This window comes from Heptranchias perlo, chromosome 12 (genome assembly GCF_035084215.1).
Source record: "Heptranchias perlo isolate sHepPer1 chromosome 12, sHepPer1.hap1, whole genome shotgun sequence".
Lineage (NCBI taxonomy): Eukaryota > Metazoa > Chordata > Chondrichthyes > Hexanchiformes > Hexanchidae > Heptranchias > Heptranchias perlo.
The window spans coordinates 28,717,559-28,736,091 of NC_090336.1; the positions used below are offsets into that span (position 1 = coordinate 28,717,559).

At 46.1% G+C, this 18,533-nt stretch overlaps 1 protein-coding gene across 1 annotated transcript in view; it reads left to right on the forward strand.

The window, feature by feature from the left end:
• ush1c (Usher syndrome 1C) overlaps nt 1-18,533 on the forward strand; it is a 228,239-nt gene that overhangs the window by 192,825 nt on the left and 16,881 nt on the right. Inside the window, exons 17-18 of the mRNA XM_067993855.1 lie at nt 5,451-5,504; nt 7,384-7,483. Coding sequence (XP_067849956.1) covers nt 5,451-5,504; nt 7,384-7,483 — 154 coding nt within the window. The remainder of the gene's footprint in view (nt 1-5,450; nt 5,505-7,383; nt 7,484-18,533) is intronic.

The window sequence follows — 18,533 nt, forward strand, 5'->3', positions numbered from 1 at the left end:
GTGAAAGATGGGGGAAGTGAATAACAGTCTTTCTTTTCTTATGGCAGCTTGAAAAGCAATTTTAAATGTCGAGTCCAGGTTCATCATTCATTCTACGGCCTCTGGTGATACGAAGTGAATAGAATGTGAAAAGAGTGGATTGTAATGAAATGGGAAATAGAATACAATAAAAGGGGGTGAAGATGTCAATGAAAAGGGGGATGGATCACAGCAAAGGAGGGATGAATGGCAATGAAAGAGGAGAATGGATGACAATGAAAGGGGAATAGATGGTAATGGAGAGAGGGGGAAGTGGATGTCTTTGAAAGGGGCAGATGTCAATGAATGGAGGGAAATGGATAACATTGAAGAAGAGCAAATGAATGGCAATGAAGGAAGTAAACAATAGCAATGAAAGGAAGAAGAAATGAAAGGAGTGATGGAAGGGAGAATGAAGCAATGAAGGGGAGGGAACTGGATGATAGGCGAGGGACGGAGGAAATGAGTGGCAATGAAGGGGAAGTATATGGATGGCAATAGAAGGAAGGGGTAAATGAATAGTAATAAAGGGGAGAGAGGAGGGGGCAGAAGCTGGGAGCAGCACTTTGGTGTGAGAGAGGAAGAAAAGCACCAGCATTATCTGAGAGGGAATGGGGAGGAAGAGTGCCAGCTTGAACTGTTGGATGGGAGAAGAGTGCCAGCATGTACTAGAGGAGCGGAAGAAGTTTATCAAATTAAGGTTAGGAATGCGATATGTATGGAATAAAAAAAAGAATTTTAAGATTTGAAGCTTAAAACCACTAGTACTGTGAATGTCTCAGAAATGTTTGGGTGACAGCTTGCAGAATCATTTAGCCATATACAGCTTTGTTTATTGTTTAACAATGACATAATTCGCAACATGTTCTAAACCAAAACAAATGACTAGGACTCCTATTGAGTGAAACTTGTCAGGTCTACACCACTGTACTATTTCTATGCAGGGCCTTGAGGCCAATGTGTCACCAGAAAGACAATAACATTTCCATTTGCCACCTTCAATACAGCAAGGGTGGCACAGCATAAAAATCATTTATTACCGTTATTGAGTCAATTTAAAAATATAGCACATAATTTTCCTGCCAGTAAATAGTATTAACAATGAAGGATTAAAAATAGTGCTATCAGCATTATTTAGCAGCAGTGAAAATGATATTAAAAATATAGGGCGCTAAATTGGGCCGTGTAGCGCCCATTATTTCGGTGCTACATGGCCTCTCTGACATCCAAGATGGCATTTTGGATGCGCACTCACGTTTCCAGCATGACGTGCGCCAGATGGCACCTTGGTATAGGAGTTGGCGCATGCACAAATACCGAACGCTGGAAGCATGTAAAGTAGGGAGAAAATACGTGCAGTGTGCAACGCTGACTTAAAGTGGTAGACATAATTTTGAATCTTAACGCTCAACTCAATGCACAGTCTTAACTCCGACCATCTGAACATATCTTACAGTGCCTGAAGGACCCCCCACCAGCGCTATTTAAAGGGGCCATGCAGGTGTTGCAGGTTAATTGCTGGATTATTGCTTCTGGCTGCTGGAGGAGCAGGAAGTGTTTTTTGAAGCTCCCTATTCTTACTGAAAGTTCCTAGACTACATTTGAGAGTGGTTTGGCAGGTACTGCCTTACGGGTCGGAAAGTTACAACCGTGGTTAAACAACATTCCTGCCAATCATGGGCAGTCTGCTAGGGCTCCCACTGGGCATTGAGCACGACTGGGAGCATACAGAGAGGCCACACATAGCAGGTCAAGCTGCGAGGAGATGGAGGCGAAGGGCACTGAGCAGGAGGCCCTATCCAATGAGGGCCTTCCGGGACCAATTCTCTTACCTCAACATGACCGAGGAGGATTGCATCCGACGCCTGAGGTTCACCAAGGAAGCCGTGACCGATATCTGTCAACTGGTGCAGCCATAACTGCAGCTTCAGAGCAGGGCGAGGACAGCATTGCATGTGGCTGTGAAGGTCACCGTAGCACTGAATTTCTACAGCTCACGAGCATTTCAGGCCTCTGCTGGCGACATGAGCAACATCTCGCAGTATGGAGTGCACTGCTGCATAAGGGAGGTCACAGACACACTGTACCAGACGAGGAACAGGTTCATCACCTTCCCTCTCCGCAGAGACAAGCAGAACAAGCGAGCACGGGGGTTCGCCGGCATTGCTGGCTTCCCTATGGTGCAGGGTGCCATTGACTGTACGCATATTGCCCTGCATGGCCTGCACATCAACTCAGCCGTCTTTGTCAACCGAAAGGGCTTCCACTCCCTCAACATGCAGCTGGTGTGCAACCACATACATCAAATCATGGAGGTTGATGCCCGCTACCCTGGGAGCAGTCACGACGCCTTTGTCATGCGGCAGTCCAACATGCCAGCTATCTTTCACCCGACATGGCAAGTCAAAGGCTGGCTACTGGGCGACAAGGGCTATCCCCTCACGCCATGGCTCATGACACCGGTCGGGAACCCACGCACACGTGCACAGCAGGCCTATAATGAGAGCCATGCTGCCACACACAACATTGTGGAGCACACCATAGGCCTCCTCAAACAATGGTTCCACTGCCTGGACCGGTCTGTAGGAGCCTTGCAGTACTCCCCTGAGCGGGTGGGCAGATTCGTGGTGGTCTGCTGCATGCTGCACAACCTCACTATCGTGAGGGACCAGCCTTTGCCACCAATGACTGGAGAAGACCCTGAGCCAGAGGTAGATGAAGAGGAGGCTGAGGAGGAGGAGGGGGTGGAGCCGGAAGAGGAAGTGGAGGAAGACGCAAGGGTGCAACAGGAACCACACGCCTTGTCAGCAAGGGCTGTGCGTGCTCACCTGATCCGTGCCCGCTATCAATAATTTGAACTACGTCCCCCAACTCACCAACAGTCCTACATTCCCCACCTTTCCACTCCCACAAGACAATCAAATCGCCCTTCATCTGATCACACATTGGTTTCCCTCTCAGCTCATTGCATAAATAAAAACCACCACCAAATGCAAAATCAAAGTCTCATTTATCAATGAATAAAAGAAATTATGCAAACATAACAGAACTATTCACCCTTGTGCATTCCCTTAGTGCCTGTTGTTCGTGTGTCTTTACCTATCCTAGTGCTCCTACGGTGCTTACCCAGTGCCTGGAGCATGGATGGTGGGAGACTGCTGGCCTTCAATGGAGGAGCGTGCAGATGGCCGTGGAGGACGACCTCGAGCAGCTCTGGGCCGGGAGGGCCTGGCTTCAGACTGCACCATCACAGCATGGGCTGCAGCAGTCTGACCTGGCTGGACAACAGGGGCACTGGCAGAGTGGCAGGGGTGGGAGCAGGAAGGCTGTTGTCCTGAGAGAGGACAGCAGGTCTGACTGCCATGATGCCACCCAGGGCAGCGCCTCAGCAATCCTGGTGATCAGCTGGAGAACGGATTGCTGGAGTGCTGTGACACCCTGGAAGCCCCGTTCCACAGTGGTCCCCAGACCCACGATAGCAGCAGTCTGAGCTTCCAAGACAGCAGTCTGAGCTGCAAATGCAGCAGTCAGACTTTGGATGGCAGATGTTTGTGCTGCAATGGATGCTGTGACTTTAGTCATCAGATGCTGCATCATGGTGAGTTCCACAGGTGTGCTGATGGAGGTGACCACCCGTTCCATGTTGGAAAGGATGGGCTCCATGCTGTGCGCAAAGCTCTGTGCCAAGTTGCAGCTAGACTCCTCCATGCCCCTTCTCATTGTCCGCAGGCTTTCTGGCAGATTTTCCAGTGCCCCAGGCATTTGGTAATGTACGCCCATCAGCCGTCTTCTGTAGCCTGGCCCATCAGAGTCCTCATCAGATTCCTCTGCAGCAGCACCAGTGTGCGACCACGCCCTCCAGTGAGCTGACACCTGTGGTATCCATTCCCCCCGCCCCGGCTCCTGCGCACTTGTGCTCGGTGTCTCACCACGTGCAGATCTCTCCTCTAACCTAACCTCTAAAGGACGTGCAGTGTCAGTCTCTGAGCTGGTGGAAGCAAATGTCAGATCGAATGACGGTGTGGCTTCAGTGTCCTCCTGCTCCTTGGACGCTGCCACCATGTGTTCTTGGCTATATGAAATGACAAAGGGAAACAGGTTGAGTTGTGGAGTGGGGAGAGAAGCAAGTAAGATGTGTGTGCCGACAGTATCTGCAGCACGTGAGTCAGAAAAGATTATGGGAGGAGGGAGATGTGGAAAAGGAGAAGGAGCATTCAATATGCAGAGACCCCCTTCATTGGGACCTCCAGCACGGCATGTTGTGACTGCTGCAGCGACAGCCCGCCCAATGATCCTAAGCACTGTCTCCTCCTGGGGGGTGAGGACATGGGGGCATGCCCCTCCACCCTCAGGTCCCACCTGCTACCGGCTGTTATGCGTCACCTTCTCCTGCAAGACAGAGGACAATGTGTCAGTGAGTCTCCTGCAAGGTGTGTGGGTGATGTGCCTTTCGTGGTTGAATAGCTGCCAGTTTGTTTGACTTGTGAGTGGTGGTTATGTGGTTTGCAAGTGTGGTACTATGTGCGGGTGAGATGAAGCATGCTGAGTGCAGCATTGCATATGGATGGGCAGTGTTTGTTGGTGGGTCTGTGACGGGAAGGGTGATGCATGGAGCAATGGTGCAGTTGGTAGGATGTGCCACTTGACACTTGCATTCACTCACCTTGACCACTCGTGTCAAATCATTGAACTTCTTTCGGCACTGTACCCACGTGCATGGTGCAATGCTCCTGGCGTTTACTTCCTGCGCCACAGCCTGCCAGTGCCTGCGGAGCTGCAGTCTGGAGGGTCTCCGGCCACCCTGCGGGTACATGTTGGCCCTTCTTTCGTCCACACCTTCCACCAGGGCCTCCAGTGCATCATCAGAGAAGCTTGGAGCCCTCTCTCGTGCTGTTCCTGCTATTCTTGTGGCCATCTTTCCCTCCTCCAAGTTAGCTGTGTATCTGCCATTTGAAATGTGCACCTGCACCTTTAAGTCGTACAGGCAGCTGATGACGTGCGCTGTGCACGCCCCATTTCCAACTTCCTCATTCTCTGTGCAGCCTCTCAGCAGCGCGGGTTGCGCTGGCTACACGGAGGTATCATGGTAAGTAGCAGGCAGCGTGAAGTTCACGTGCTGCCTGTGTAGGGTTCATCAGGCGCAGGGTACGAGTGCATCGCCCGAAAACGACCCTTATCGAATTTTTCCCCCATAGCCTCTTGTACCTTATGGAGCACAGTAATCCAGATTTAGCAATGCTTTATAGATGTGACAAGAGTTTATTGCTTTAGCTGATTTTTTTCCCAGTAGCATTTCATAATTTGCTTATGAAGATCTATTTGAAAAATAAGTCATGTCATTGTGTAATGAATTATGCATGTTTGCATGTTGAGAGCGTATTGGTATGGCAGTGGATGCCATGATATTAATAGAAAATATAATTATATTCCAGTTCACATCAGACCAGATTGCAGGAAAAGATGTTCGTCTCTTGAGAATTAAAAAGGTAATAAGGAATATTGCTTCAGCAGGACTGAGATTCAAATAGCTAATCGGTAATATAGTTACTTCATATGCCTTATTTCCATTATTTCTTCCTCTACACAAGCCTTATCTACAAGTTTGAACAAATACCTTCAGGAGGGGTGCCACTTTGCATTACAGTTTTTACTTCTAACTAATTTTACTGTATGGTCACTACAATTTTTTGCCCGTGTAGTATTCTATAAATAAAATCCCTGAAATATCTATCATCTTGGTAGCTAGAGCAGAGAGAATACTTGTCTCCAAACAGAAGATTGCATGTTCAAGTGCCGGGGTTGAGTGTCACTCCAGGTTGGAGGATGAACTCGTCAGTTTTTGGCCAGGTGACAGTATATGAAAACCCAGGTGGGGTCGTGATGTTCATCTCAAGGGAAGGGAAAGCTAATGCACAATCAACAGGTGTTGCTAAAAATTGGTGTAAATGTAAATTTAACTTGCAATTTCAAGATAATCAGTCCTTTTCTGTGGTTTTCAAGGAGAGCAGTCAAAATATGTAGACTTTTAGACAATTCCTAATAAGTAATTAAAATAAGTCAAATTTGTATTGGTCCTGGTACACCCACACAGCTGAATCTTCTCTTCTATCAGCCCATAACTCTGGTATTTTTAGTATTCTTGTATTGATTTCTATAAGCATGCAAATTAATGAATGATCTCAAAGCAAGTGGCAGATTGGTACTGCAGATGTGCCATTAGCAATATTTTCACCATCAGCAGGAATTTTTACATGCCTTGCATCTTGGCAAAATTGGAGAACGGGAATTTATAAAAGCAGCTTAGTGACCCATGTCATGTCTGTGCACTACTGAAGAAGGTGAACCACAGATTTTCAAACTGGGGTCAGTAAACCCTTAATGGGTTTGTGAAGTGATGCTAAGGTGTCTATGAGGCCATTAGATTTCTATCCACCTGGGGTTAGGTATACCCACGACCCGTGAACACAGTGTCCTAAAGCAAACATTACATTGTCTGATATGATGGGCGATGTGTGTACGCTCATTCCGCACTGGAAGTGCATTGCTTGCCATATTACAACAACTTGTCAAAAAATGTTCATGAATTTGCTAAAGTTATAAAACATTAGGGTGGAATTTAACTTCCGGGTGGCCGTCTGGCAGACCAGGCCTCCTGCCACAGTTCCCCATCTACTCACTCATACTATCAGTCTCAGTAAATCTTCCAAGAGAGTTTCTCCAGCAACACTGACTGCTACTAATATTTAGAAGCAACAGATAAGGTAACATTAAAAAAATGTTAAAACTAGACACAATTATTTGTAACTGATTTTAAATGAATTAATGATGATGGCATCTCTCCTTTAATATTTTGTGTTGTAACTACAAAAATATTCCAGTTATGAGTTTTTCTGATATTGGGATTAGCAAATAAAAATTTAAAAGCTTCAGTGACTGGGTCTGAAGTTATTGTTTAGTAAGTTCTTAGCCATTTAGTTTGCAGAGGTGCCTCATTTATAGCCATCCGTTCCCTTGTCGGGTGGACTCTGATGTTTCCTTACGTTAACAGTGAACATTGGCATTTCAAATTTAACATTCCATTTATAATATTATATGCTTGCACAAGGGCAGTTGTTGAAAAGTTTCAGATGTGATTTCCATTTTCTGGCTGTCTGTCTTTTCATGATGTTTGAAAAAGTTATGTGCAGGCTACCGAAGTGCCACTAGAATCACCAGCACCAAATCATTTACAGTGCAGTACTACTCCTGGAGTCAGGGCTCCTACTGACAAAAGAGCTGCAATGTAAAGATTTCAATGATAATGAAAGTCAATAGAAGTCTTAAACTGATCTACAAAGTGACATGATAATCCATTCTATTATACAGGAGGGACCATTGGACCTTGCGGTTGAGGGGGGCATCAACTCCCCACTTGGGAAGATTGTTGTATCTGCAATCTATGATGGAGGTGCTGCAGACAAGCATGGTGAGATTATTTCTATTATGTTCTGATGTTCTTCTCGATCCAAGAGATTTGAAAAACCTTGACTTCCACTTATTCCAAGATCATTCTACTGTTCTAGCGAAAGGTATTTTGCATGTAGGGCTGTGTAAATGAGGAAATTTCCACCCAATAATTTTGTAACTTGCTTAGAAATCATCAACCTTTTTGGTAAAGGACATGTTGGAAATCAACAGGTAAGTCATTCAGTACTTCTACCCAGCCCAAGGAAACTTCTCGAACAAGCACCTATTATTTTCTACCTTTCAGCCAATTTCTTATCCATACCTAAGATTTATCCTGAATTCCCATTGAGCTAACCAAAAGCCATTTATACTGAACTTTGTCAGATATCTCTTAGAAGTCCAGGTATAACATGTCGCAAGGCTTACCACAGTCCACTTGGGATGTCACTTCCTCAAATAAATCAAGGAGGTTGGTCAGGGAGTATCTTCTCCTTCTGAATCCATGTTGATTGCTGTTTACTAAGTTACTATTGTTTACATAATCTTAAAGCTTATACCTGATAGTCAATTCCATTCGTGTAGATTGGATTGAAATAAGGCTAATTGCTTTATAGTTGCCTGTTCCTGATTTGTCACCCCTTTTAAAAATGAGCACCATGTTGGCTTTCTTCCAAACTCATAATGATGGTCAATGACTCACAGTCTCCTCCTGAGTCATTTTTACTATACTATCCCTGGGGATTTATTGTTTTTTGAGCTCTTTTATCCCCTCTAGGACTTCCTTCTTACTTATATCAAATAATACATATCTTGATTACTTCTGGTTAATACTGCTCCTGATCAGTCATGATATTAGGTAAGTTTAAATAAAATCTATGTTGGGACTGCACTGACCTGAATATACATTTGATTGGCATCCATCTAATGGACCAGGTAGTGGGTATGAGTTGGACAAGATTTTGAAGTTAGCTCAATTTCAACTCCTTGCTGTTTTGTCAAACATGAGCTCAAACTAAGACAGTTATCCAAAAATGCAAAACAAACAGGTGTAAAATTTCAAATTGTGGCAAGATTTATATTTTCAAAGATAAACATTTGTGATGGTGAAATAATGCCTGCCTCAAAAATCCTTGGTAGTGCACTGAAACCAATTCAAATATGAATAACTTCTTTCTAAGACTTGAATGTTTTACTTTCAAAGTTGGAAAAGCTCTTGACACTCCTGTGCATAGGTGAAATTCGGTCTTTTGGGAACTTGGAACGATGAGAGAGAAGTGCTAACTGAGCCAGTAAAGAATCAGGTTTTAATAACTTTATTGGAAACACCTCCTTACCCCAATTTAAATAAGCTCTAGTTTCTGGTTCAGTTCGAGTACCATTCTAATACCTGTACAGAATTATTGCTATACTGGTTGTATTGAGAATAAGTTAATAGGCTAGTGAATAGGTTAACGACTATTTCATGTCAGTCGCAAGTAAAATCCAAGCTAGATGTACTTGAACTCGGAAGCTATCACAGTGACTGTGACATTCTTCTGTCTCAGGGGGTCCAATATTTTGGAATTGGATACATGTGTCAAAACCAGTCACTGAGCTGCATATGATTATGCAATAATGTGAGCACCAATACAGAAAAATTGAATCCCCCATACAGAAAAAAAGCAAGTCCCCTCCGTATACAAAAAAAGCAAGTCCCCTCCGTATACACAAAAAGCAAGACCTCCAAAAGTGTTGCCCCAATACATACAAAAAAAACTCATTCACGAGAAAGTGAACCCACATACAGAGAAAAAACCTCCCAAATACACATAAAACAGAGACCCACATATACAAAAAGATGAGACCCGCCCCTCTGCCAAAGTCTGAAAACTTGGAATCTTCAGTTCTTTAAAATTCCTGGACCTGGAAGACGGGTCAGTGCTGCTCCCAGACTGGTCAAAATCTACTGAGTAGGAAGCAGCCTTTTCTAGTCATCCAGGCCTGGGACTTTGAACAGCAGAAGACAGCTTAGTGCACAAGTGCAAAGTAAAAAGGAACCAGCAGGAGCATTGTGGGCTAGATTACAGGACCCCAGGAGCTGCATCTTGGACACCTCTCCTCTACCACATTTATCTTTCAATTATAATCTGAAAATTATAGCATTCAACTCATTTTAAGACCTGCCTGAACCAGATTTTACCAGTATACATCATTGCAGGACACTATTTTTAAGACAGTTAAATTGTTACCTTCCCTTTTTATTTTTTGTTATAATTTATTTGAGGGTCATGGTACAGTTAGATATTATCTGCATTCTCCCACAGGTATGTTTGCTACGCTGAAATATTTGAGAATGTAATTTATAACATAAGAGAAATGTCACATTTCTATTAGTTTAGCGATGCTTAAAATAAGATTAAAGTGCTTTCTATTGTTATGAGGCATGAACTTGCCATTCCATAGATGTACTGGAACTAAAAGATACTTCCATTTGAATCACAATAAATTATATAAATTTGCATTTGTGACGCAGTATTGAAGTTACTTGCCCAGTAGAATGAATTGTCCCACCATGACTGTCAGAGTCATCTTATGCTCTCATTATGTTACAGAACCATTAGGAATAAAAGTGGTTCTGTAATAGGCTTGACTTCAAATACAGTAGTGAGCACTGTCTTTTTTTGGCCTGATATTAAAAGCTGGAATTTCTGTGCTAGAAAAAATGTAAAGTACAAAACCAGAGGAAAAAAAAAGTAATGCTGGTTCAAAGTTAAAGCGTAGTAAAAATTCAAATTTGTACTTTTTGGCCATTCCAAATAGTTTTTAAATGAAAATGCTTTGATGAATTTTTGTGGCTATGATGTGAATGATATTCATATTGGAGTTATGAGGATCCATGCTTGTGGCTTGCACAAACAGAGCCCCCCGCTGTTATTCTTTGCCAGGTTCCCATGGAGAGCTGGACTGATGTGAGGGCAAAGCAACAGGTGAACAAATAAACAGTACAAAAGCTGCGCTCTGCATATTGCGGAGCAAGACTTACTCAATATACCAACTGAAATATATTTTTTGCAATTCTATAACACTAAATCTGTTCTGGTAACTATACATTCTTTTCTCTAGCCATTACCTGTACTGCTATAAGATAGAGAGAGTAAAGGTGTTCTGAGAATGAGCGAGAAAAGGAACAACAATTTTATTATACAGTGCCTTTCACGTAGAAAATGTTCAATGGTGCTTTACAATGGGGGAAGAAAAAACAGATGCAGGGAATGGCTGCTAAGCTGGGGTGACAGAGTTAGAAGAGGTGACCAAAAGTTTTGTGGAAAAGATGGAGGCATAGGAAAACAGAGACAGACATACACAGCTCAAGTTCCAGGAAGTAACAAAGAGGGAAAGGGGTGTGAGGCTGAAAGCCCACCAGATCACTCCATTGAATAGCCTGTCTGAGTAACACTGAAAATTTAATGCTGGACAGCACAGGATTATCAATAACTTTCGACACACTTTTTTATTTTACGAACACATTTAGAACAGTTACAGGGACAATTTTTTGGGGAATATTTGTATCCATATGATTGTGACAGGTAGTCCTGAGAAAGGTACTTTTGCACAGTAGCTTTTGGGTGAGTTGTGAACCACCATAAAGAGGGTTAGAATGGCTTTCCAGCCATGGCTTTCGGTTCCTCAGAGGATTAGCCCTATTTTTGTCATTGTTGAGCAGTTTCAGGTATGCTTATTTTTGTTTCAGGAGGCGAGTAGATGCACTTGTGGAGATGCTCAGCAAAACAATTTATGCAGAGTTAGCATGGGCCCGAATTTAGCAGGCCTGCGGGTTCCCAGCGGGTGGTCCTCCGGGAGCGTGGTCAACACGCTCGGCGAAATTAGTGGGTTGCCCACGCGATCGTAGCAGGCAACCCACTAATAGGAATCAATTACCTGCTCCTCCGGGGTCCACGCTGCTGGTCTGCGCGTCGGGCGGGCTGCGCATGCGCAGTACGATCTGTCAGCTGGAGGCTCTCTAGTTAAAGGGGCAGTCCTCCACTGACAGATGCTGCAACCAATGGGACAAATTGCAGCATGGAGCAGCCCAGGGGGAAGGCTGCTCCCAGTTTAATGATGCCTCACCCCAGGTATCATCAGATGGGGTGAGGAGGAGGGGGAGGACACAGATCTTCCCCCCGGCGGGCGGGAGGAAGCGGTCTGCCTCTGCCACCAAGAAGGCCTGGCTCGAGGTGGCAGAGGGGGTCACCTGCGCCACCAACATATCGCCCACCTGCATACAGTGCAGGAGGCGCTGCAATGACCGCAGTAGGTCAGCCGCAGTGAGAACACGAAGTCTTTCCCCTACACTCCGTCTGCCACAACACTGCCCCCACCCCACATCTCCTTCGGCACCGCCAACACTATTCTGTCACATCACCCTTCATACCCACTCACACCCCATCCTCATCTTACCTCCACCTACTCACCTCGCCAGTACTCACCCTGCCACTAACACGCAACCCAATCCACATACAATCTCATTGCTCCATCCCATACTCACCCTCTCGTGCATCTCCCTCACGGCCAGCCTCACTCAACCTGCCACCACCTGTGCTGCAGCCACAGGGCATGCATCACATATGTGCAGTAGGCAGCGTAAGGCAAACGTCTCGTCAGCATGAAGGGGGTGCACAAGGGTGTCTGAGGGTTTGTCATGGGTGTTACCCATATTGAATTTCAGAGCAACAAACAGCACACATTATATTGACTCCACCACTGCCATGTCTCCGCGAATCCTGTCCATTCTGTCCAATAATGCCCGCTCCTGGGTATCACTATGAGGACCCACCACTGATGCCACCCATCGTGTTACTGCAGAGTAGGTGCAGGTGTATTTGCAGGGCTCGTCCGCGCAGACGACTGAGAGACATCGGCGGTGTAGCCGGCTGCACCCTGGAAGGATGCGGAGGAGAAGGTGTGGAGGGCAGTGGTGACTTTGACAGCGACAGGTAAGCAGTTGGTGCTGGGGCCAGCCAGGAGCAGCTCGGCATGAAAGATGCTGCAGATCTCCACGACTACATGTCGAGCGAATCTGCGCCTCCCTGTGCACTGCTGCTCGGAGAGGTCCGGGGAGCTGCGCCTCGGTCTGTGGACCCTGTGGCGAGGGTAGTGCCCTCTGCGACGTGTCTCTCTCTGCGGTAGCCCTCCCTCCTGCTGTGCAGGTGAGTGTGCAACAACACCGTGTTGGGGGGATCCACGTCTCTGCGGCGGACGGCGTGGACTGCGAGGCTGCTGGTGCTGGTCATGCTCTTCGTCCTCCGAGGGTCTCCACACACCACCCAACTGGCAGGTGTTGGTCTGAGGGGTTGTGCAGGGTAGGTGTGTGGTTCCTCGGACTGGGGCTGCGGTTTCGTGTCGGTCTGTCCTCTGGCTTGGCGGGGGGTGGTGGAGGGCAGGGGTTGCCCTATGTGACGCGGTGGCCTCCTGCATGGCTGAGGGCTCTCCCCCGTGGAGCGCACCTTGGCACCTGCCACAGGCTGCTGGCTGCAACACGCCTGGTTGGAGGGAGACTGTTTCCCCCAGTGTGGGAAACTCACTGCCTTGAACCTAAAATCCCACACTTCCTCTTTTGACAGCTGCTTCAGCTCATTAACTGACCACAACGAGCAAGGTAAGTACTCTCAAGTGGAACCCCGCTGGCTTTAATTGCCTGCGGGATTCCCACCAGCGGGGCTTGCGCGCGCAGCCCCGCACGTCAGCGCGGTACCCGGAAGTGGCCGGGATTTCGTCGCGATCCGGTCATCGGGATTTTTGGGGCCACCCCGCTGGGAACCCGTCGGAAACACGATCCTAAAATCGAGCCCCATGTCTCTGTTGGTGTAGTGGTAGGGGGCAGTAAAATTGGTTTCAATACACTGGGTTAGGGAAGGGGAAAAGATTTCTGCTTTTGATCATTATCCAGCGATCCCTATTGGAAGTCCAGGTGCATTTGTACATCAGATTAGGCTTGGCAATGATGTCCTCTGTGATCAAATAGCCTGCTGACACTGATTGTCAGAGCTCACATGTGGATAATGCGTGAGGTACAGTAGAGTGTCTGCTTGAGCTACAAGAAAGTGACTGCAGCTGTGGAACTATACTCCACCAAAGAATTAACAATGGAAGACAGGCCAACATATCCTAACCTGTATTGCGAGACATTGCATTAAGAGAAAGGCATAGGTGACAAGTTGAATTCTTCAGTTAGAGATGGGGCTCGATTTTAGGAGGGAGGTGGGTTGGCAGCGGGGGGTCGACTGGGCCCGTGGGTAACGCGCCCAGTGAATTCGGGGTGCTCCACACAGATCGCAGCCTAATTGAAGGCACTTACCTTGGCTTCCGGGTTTCGCGCTGGAAAGCTGCGCAGCGGGCGGACTGCGCAGCCGCGTCAAAGGATGTCAACTGGAGGAGCCCTATTTAAAGGGGCAGTCCTCCACTGACTGATGCTGCAGAAAGGAGCCAAGATTACAGCATGGAGCAGCCCAGGGGGATGGCTGCTCCCATGTTTAATGATGCCTCACTCCAGGTCTTACTAGATGGGGTGAGGAGGAGGAGGAGGAGGAGGACAGAGATCTTCTCCCCGGCAGAGAGGAGGAAGTGGCCTGCCTCTGCCACCGTGGAGACCTGGCTCGAGGTGGCAGAGGAGGTCACCTGCACCACCAACATATCACACACCTGCATACAGTGCAGGAGGCGCTTCAATGACCTAAGTAGGTCAGCCGAAGTGAGTACACTTACTCATTCCCCTACACTCCATCTGCCACATCACCGCCCCCACCCCACATCTCCTTCTGCAATGCCAACACTACTCTTATCACATCACTCTTCATACCCACTCAAAGCTCATCCTCATCTTACCTACACTTACTCACCTCGCCAGTACTCATCCCACCGCTATCACTCAACCCAATCCTCATACAATCTCATGGCTCTATCTCATACTCACCCTCTGATGCATCTCTTTCATGGTCAGCCTCACCCAACCTGCCACTACCTGTGCTGCAGCCACAGGGCATGCATCACATATGTGCAGTAGGAAGCGTAAGGCAAACGTGTCGTGAGCATGAAGGGGATGCACAAGGGTGTTTGAGGGTTTGTCATGGTTTTTACTTATATTTGATTTCTGATCAACTCACATTACATATTATATTGTCACCACTACTGCCACGTCTTTGCGAATCTTGTCTGGTTTGTGCAGTAATGCCCTTTCCTGAGGATCACAATGAAGACCCACACCTGATGCCACCCATTGTGTCACTGCAGAGTGGGTGTAGGTGCATTTGCAGGACTCTTTTGTGCAGACGACTGAGAGATGTCAGCGATGTCCCCGGTGGCACTCTGGAAGAATGCAGAGGAGAAGTTGTTGAGGGCAGTGGTGACTTTGACAGCGACAGGTAAGAAGATGGTGCTCGGGCCAGCCGGGAGCAGCTCGGCATGAAGGAGGCTGCAGATGTCCACGACTACATGTCGAGTGACTCTGAGCCTCCGTATGCACTGCTTCTCAGAGAGGTCCAGGAAGCTGAGCCTCAGTCTGTGGACCCTGTGGCGAGGGTAGTGCCCTCTGTGACGCATCTCTCTCTGCGGTTGCCCTCCCTCCTGCTGTGCAGGTGGATGTGTCACAGCACTGTGTTGTGGAGCTCCACGTGTCAGAGGTGGACGGCGTGGCCGGCGATGCTGTTCGTCCTCCGAGGAGGTCATGACTGCAGCTATGGCGGCCCCCATCTGGAAGGTGTACGTTTGAGGGGGTCCACAAGGTAGGTAAATGTGTCTGCACACCAGGGTTGAGGTTCCAAGTTGGTGAATTTTATTGTTAGGAGGAGGGTGGTGGAGGCCAAACTTTGTCCAAAGTGACAGAGTGGCCTCCTGCAATGAGTGAGGGTCTCCCCCCACCCCCCCCCCCTCACACACACCTGTCAAATGGACCTTTGCAGCTGCCACAGTCTGGTGGCTGCTACACGTCCATTTCAACTGGGAGTGTCTCCCCCAGTACAGGAAACAGTCTCAGTTGAGTTGAAAATCCCACCCCTCCTAAAATATCATGTCAATCAGGTCTGCAGACGACCTGAACTATGTAAATAATTGGTTTAAGTGGGATCCCGTCGCCCCGGGAATCCCTGACTTTCAGAGCCCTCCCACCACGAACCCTCCGTCTCGGATGTCCGAAAATCGAGCCCATGATCTTTCAGTCTTCACAGTCTCTCCTGGCATTATCAGCTTCTAATTCCTTTTGATTACAGAGTAACAGCTGGGAGAGCTAATGTTACAAGTAATGTGACCAGGCCTACATAAAGTGTCAGAGAGATACTCACACAGTGTATCAATTTGCATATTTAGTGGACAGTAATAGTAGGTATTATATTTATATATAATTAATTCCTGCTAATTGGTTTGTAAAAATGATATAATGCACAGATTAGATGTTCAAGAAGTCTGCATTGCCTTAAATAATATCTTTCCCAAGTGCTCATGTTTGTGTATGTGATAATGCTCTCACTAGACCCATGTCGAGTGGTGCAGTTGTCACTATTTACTGATAAGATGAAAAGTGAAGCAAATTCCAATCCACTCCATATGCCCCCCAAAAAGGACTCTGAGCCCACAGCATGGAATGCTTCTATTCGAGAAGTCTGCATTCTCAGATGTTCGGTCAATATGTGGAGAAAGGGAGGGACTTTCCAAAAATAACCTACTTTAGATTATGTCATATTTTGACTTTTGAAATCTTAAAAATAATTTTTGATTATTATTTCACTATTGTTTTTACTAAAACTGGTTAAAATAGATATGTTTAATTTCAGCTTCCCTTGAAATAACTTTTTAATAGAATTAACAGATTACAATAAAATTGCTAGAATTTTATTGCAATCTATAAAATTTGCATTTGTGGGTGAGTATAATGATGCACAACATTCATGAATATATAAAGATAGCTGGTACAAGTGACTGTGTTATGCATCGGCAAGGTTGAGGTCATTCACTGGGGCCTGGCAACAGGCCAAACAGGAAAGAGGCAAGGCTGGGGTATGGTAAGCAGCAGAGAGGCTGCTTGAAGGTCATTGAGGTATTTGTGTCGATTGTGGTCACAGTGGGAGTAGCGGATGTTGATCTCTGTGTCTGATTTTAGTCTGTGAGGATGCTTTTCTCTAAAACATGACTAATAATAGCCCTGAAATTAAAGACTTTCTTATTCAGGAAAGCTACTGTTGTCCATTTACCACACAATATGAAATATTGGCTTCAAATATGTCTGTTGGTTTAAGACCATCATTGACCATATATTGTGCAATCACCCACAGTCTTCATCCTAATAAATATCACAGCACAAATATTTTTATTTGAAGACACTGTGGGAGAAATTCAAGTAGCGCCGATTTCTGGCATGATCGCAACGCACGTCTGAAGACATCGGCCCAAGGCACAGTCGAGATTGAGTTTCGGGCCTCATCTGCATGAATCCATCGAGCTGCGAACACCAATCAGGTGTCCCAATGCAGCTTGCCAATCGGGGCCTTACGATTTTCAGCCGGCACCAGGCTGGCCCACAGTTAGGTCCTGGGGAGGGAGGCGAACTGGAGCGGGGAGAGCCCAGGCAGGCAGTGTCCTGCAGTATTTTTGTAAATTGTAAAAGAAAATTCCGACCTTCTTGTGGGTGGGTCCAGCAGTCCCTTTAAGGACTGTTAATTATGCTGCTAAATACCTGGACCAACTGGGCACAGCATGTGCTGCACAAGCTCCTCCCAGTTGATGACCAATTTCGATCAGGATCCTACAACAAGTGTTAGGACTCCTGTTTGCATATGCAGGGCAACTAATGCCTGTTTCAGATGGGTGCGGCATACCTGGAATTGGACCATTCAATTAGATCTGTACCTGATATGTACCTCAACTTCATTTACCCACCTTTGCACCATATCCCTTGGTACCCATATGTAACAAAAATCTATCTATCTCAGTCTTAGAACTTTCAATTGACTCTTTTAAGGGAAAGTGGATAAATATTCAAAGCAGAGGAAGATACAGGGCTATAGTAGGGCACTAAGATTAATTTTGGTTTGCTCCAGCAAAGAGCTGGTGTACGCCCAATAAACCAAATGGCCTCCTCCTGTGCTTAAAATGAGTAAAGAGACTTTCTTTTCTCTCTATTTATGTCTGTCTGTCTGTTTCTCTCTCTTTCTCTCCTACTGTCTCATAGGTGTTTTTTTTCTGCTAACATCAATGCAACTGATGCACTTCAAAATGGTGGGTGAGAATAGCGTGCGGTGTTCCTTCTTTCCCTTTGATTTTTCCCTCCCTTGCTATCTGTCAAGAAGTGTCTGAGATTGCAGACTTGCCATATGCAGGATTGCAGTTGTGAACTGCCATACTACTAATCCATGGTGGAACACAGTGGAACATAGGTTGGGAATTAGTGCTTGAATAATTTATGAGCAAAAAGGTTAATGGAGTATCTAATTACGTGCCATTCAGTGAGTTATTCTGTGGTACTTTGTATCGTTTGTAAAAAAGGGAAAATAATTTATTTCTTCCCTTCACAGATTTTCTTTTTTCATCTGAAGACCATAGGCTATGGTTCTAGCCTAAAGAGTGAATGCCAACAACTACTTACATGGGTGACACATCACAACCAGGTCCACTTACTTACATGGGTGACACATCACAACCAGGTCCACTCCTCAGCTGATATCCACATACACACACTTTCCAACAGGTGTCAATGGATAGTGGACAGGAACAGGAAGCTTGGCTTTTTTTTTCTTCACTAGACCAAGATTACTGATGCCGCTTACTATCTGTTACAGTTATGTCTTTTTCCCAATAACTTCCTTGTGTTCGAACTAGGCTACAATTCCAATAAGCAGACTGAATTTCTTATGAAACAAAACCTGCATCTCAATTCTCTGCCATGGATAGATTAATGTAACCCAGATGGTCTTGATTTTGGACACATAGCTGGGAGATTTTGTTGATTATAAAATAGTAATTTAGATAGAGCAAACCATTTATTATTTTCCTTTTGAGGAACTAGTATAGCATAATATCTATTGTATTATATAAGAACATAAAGA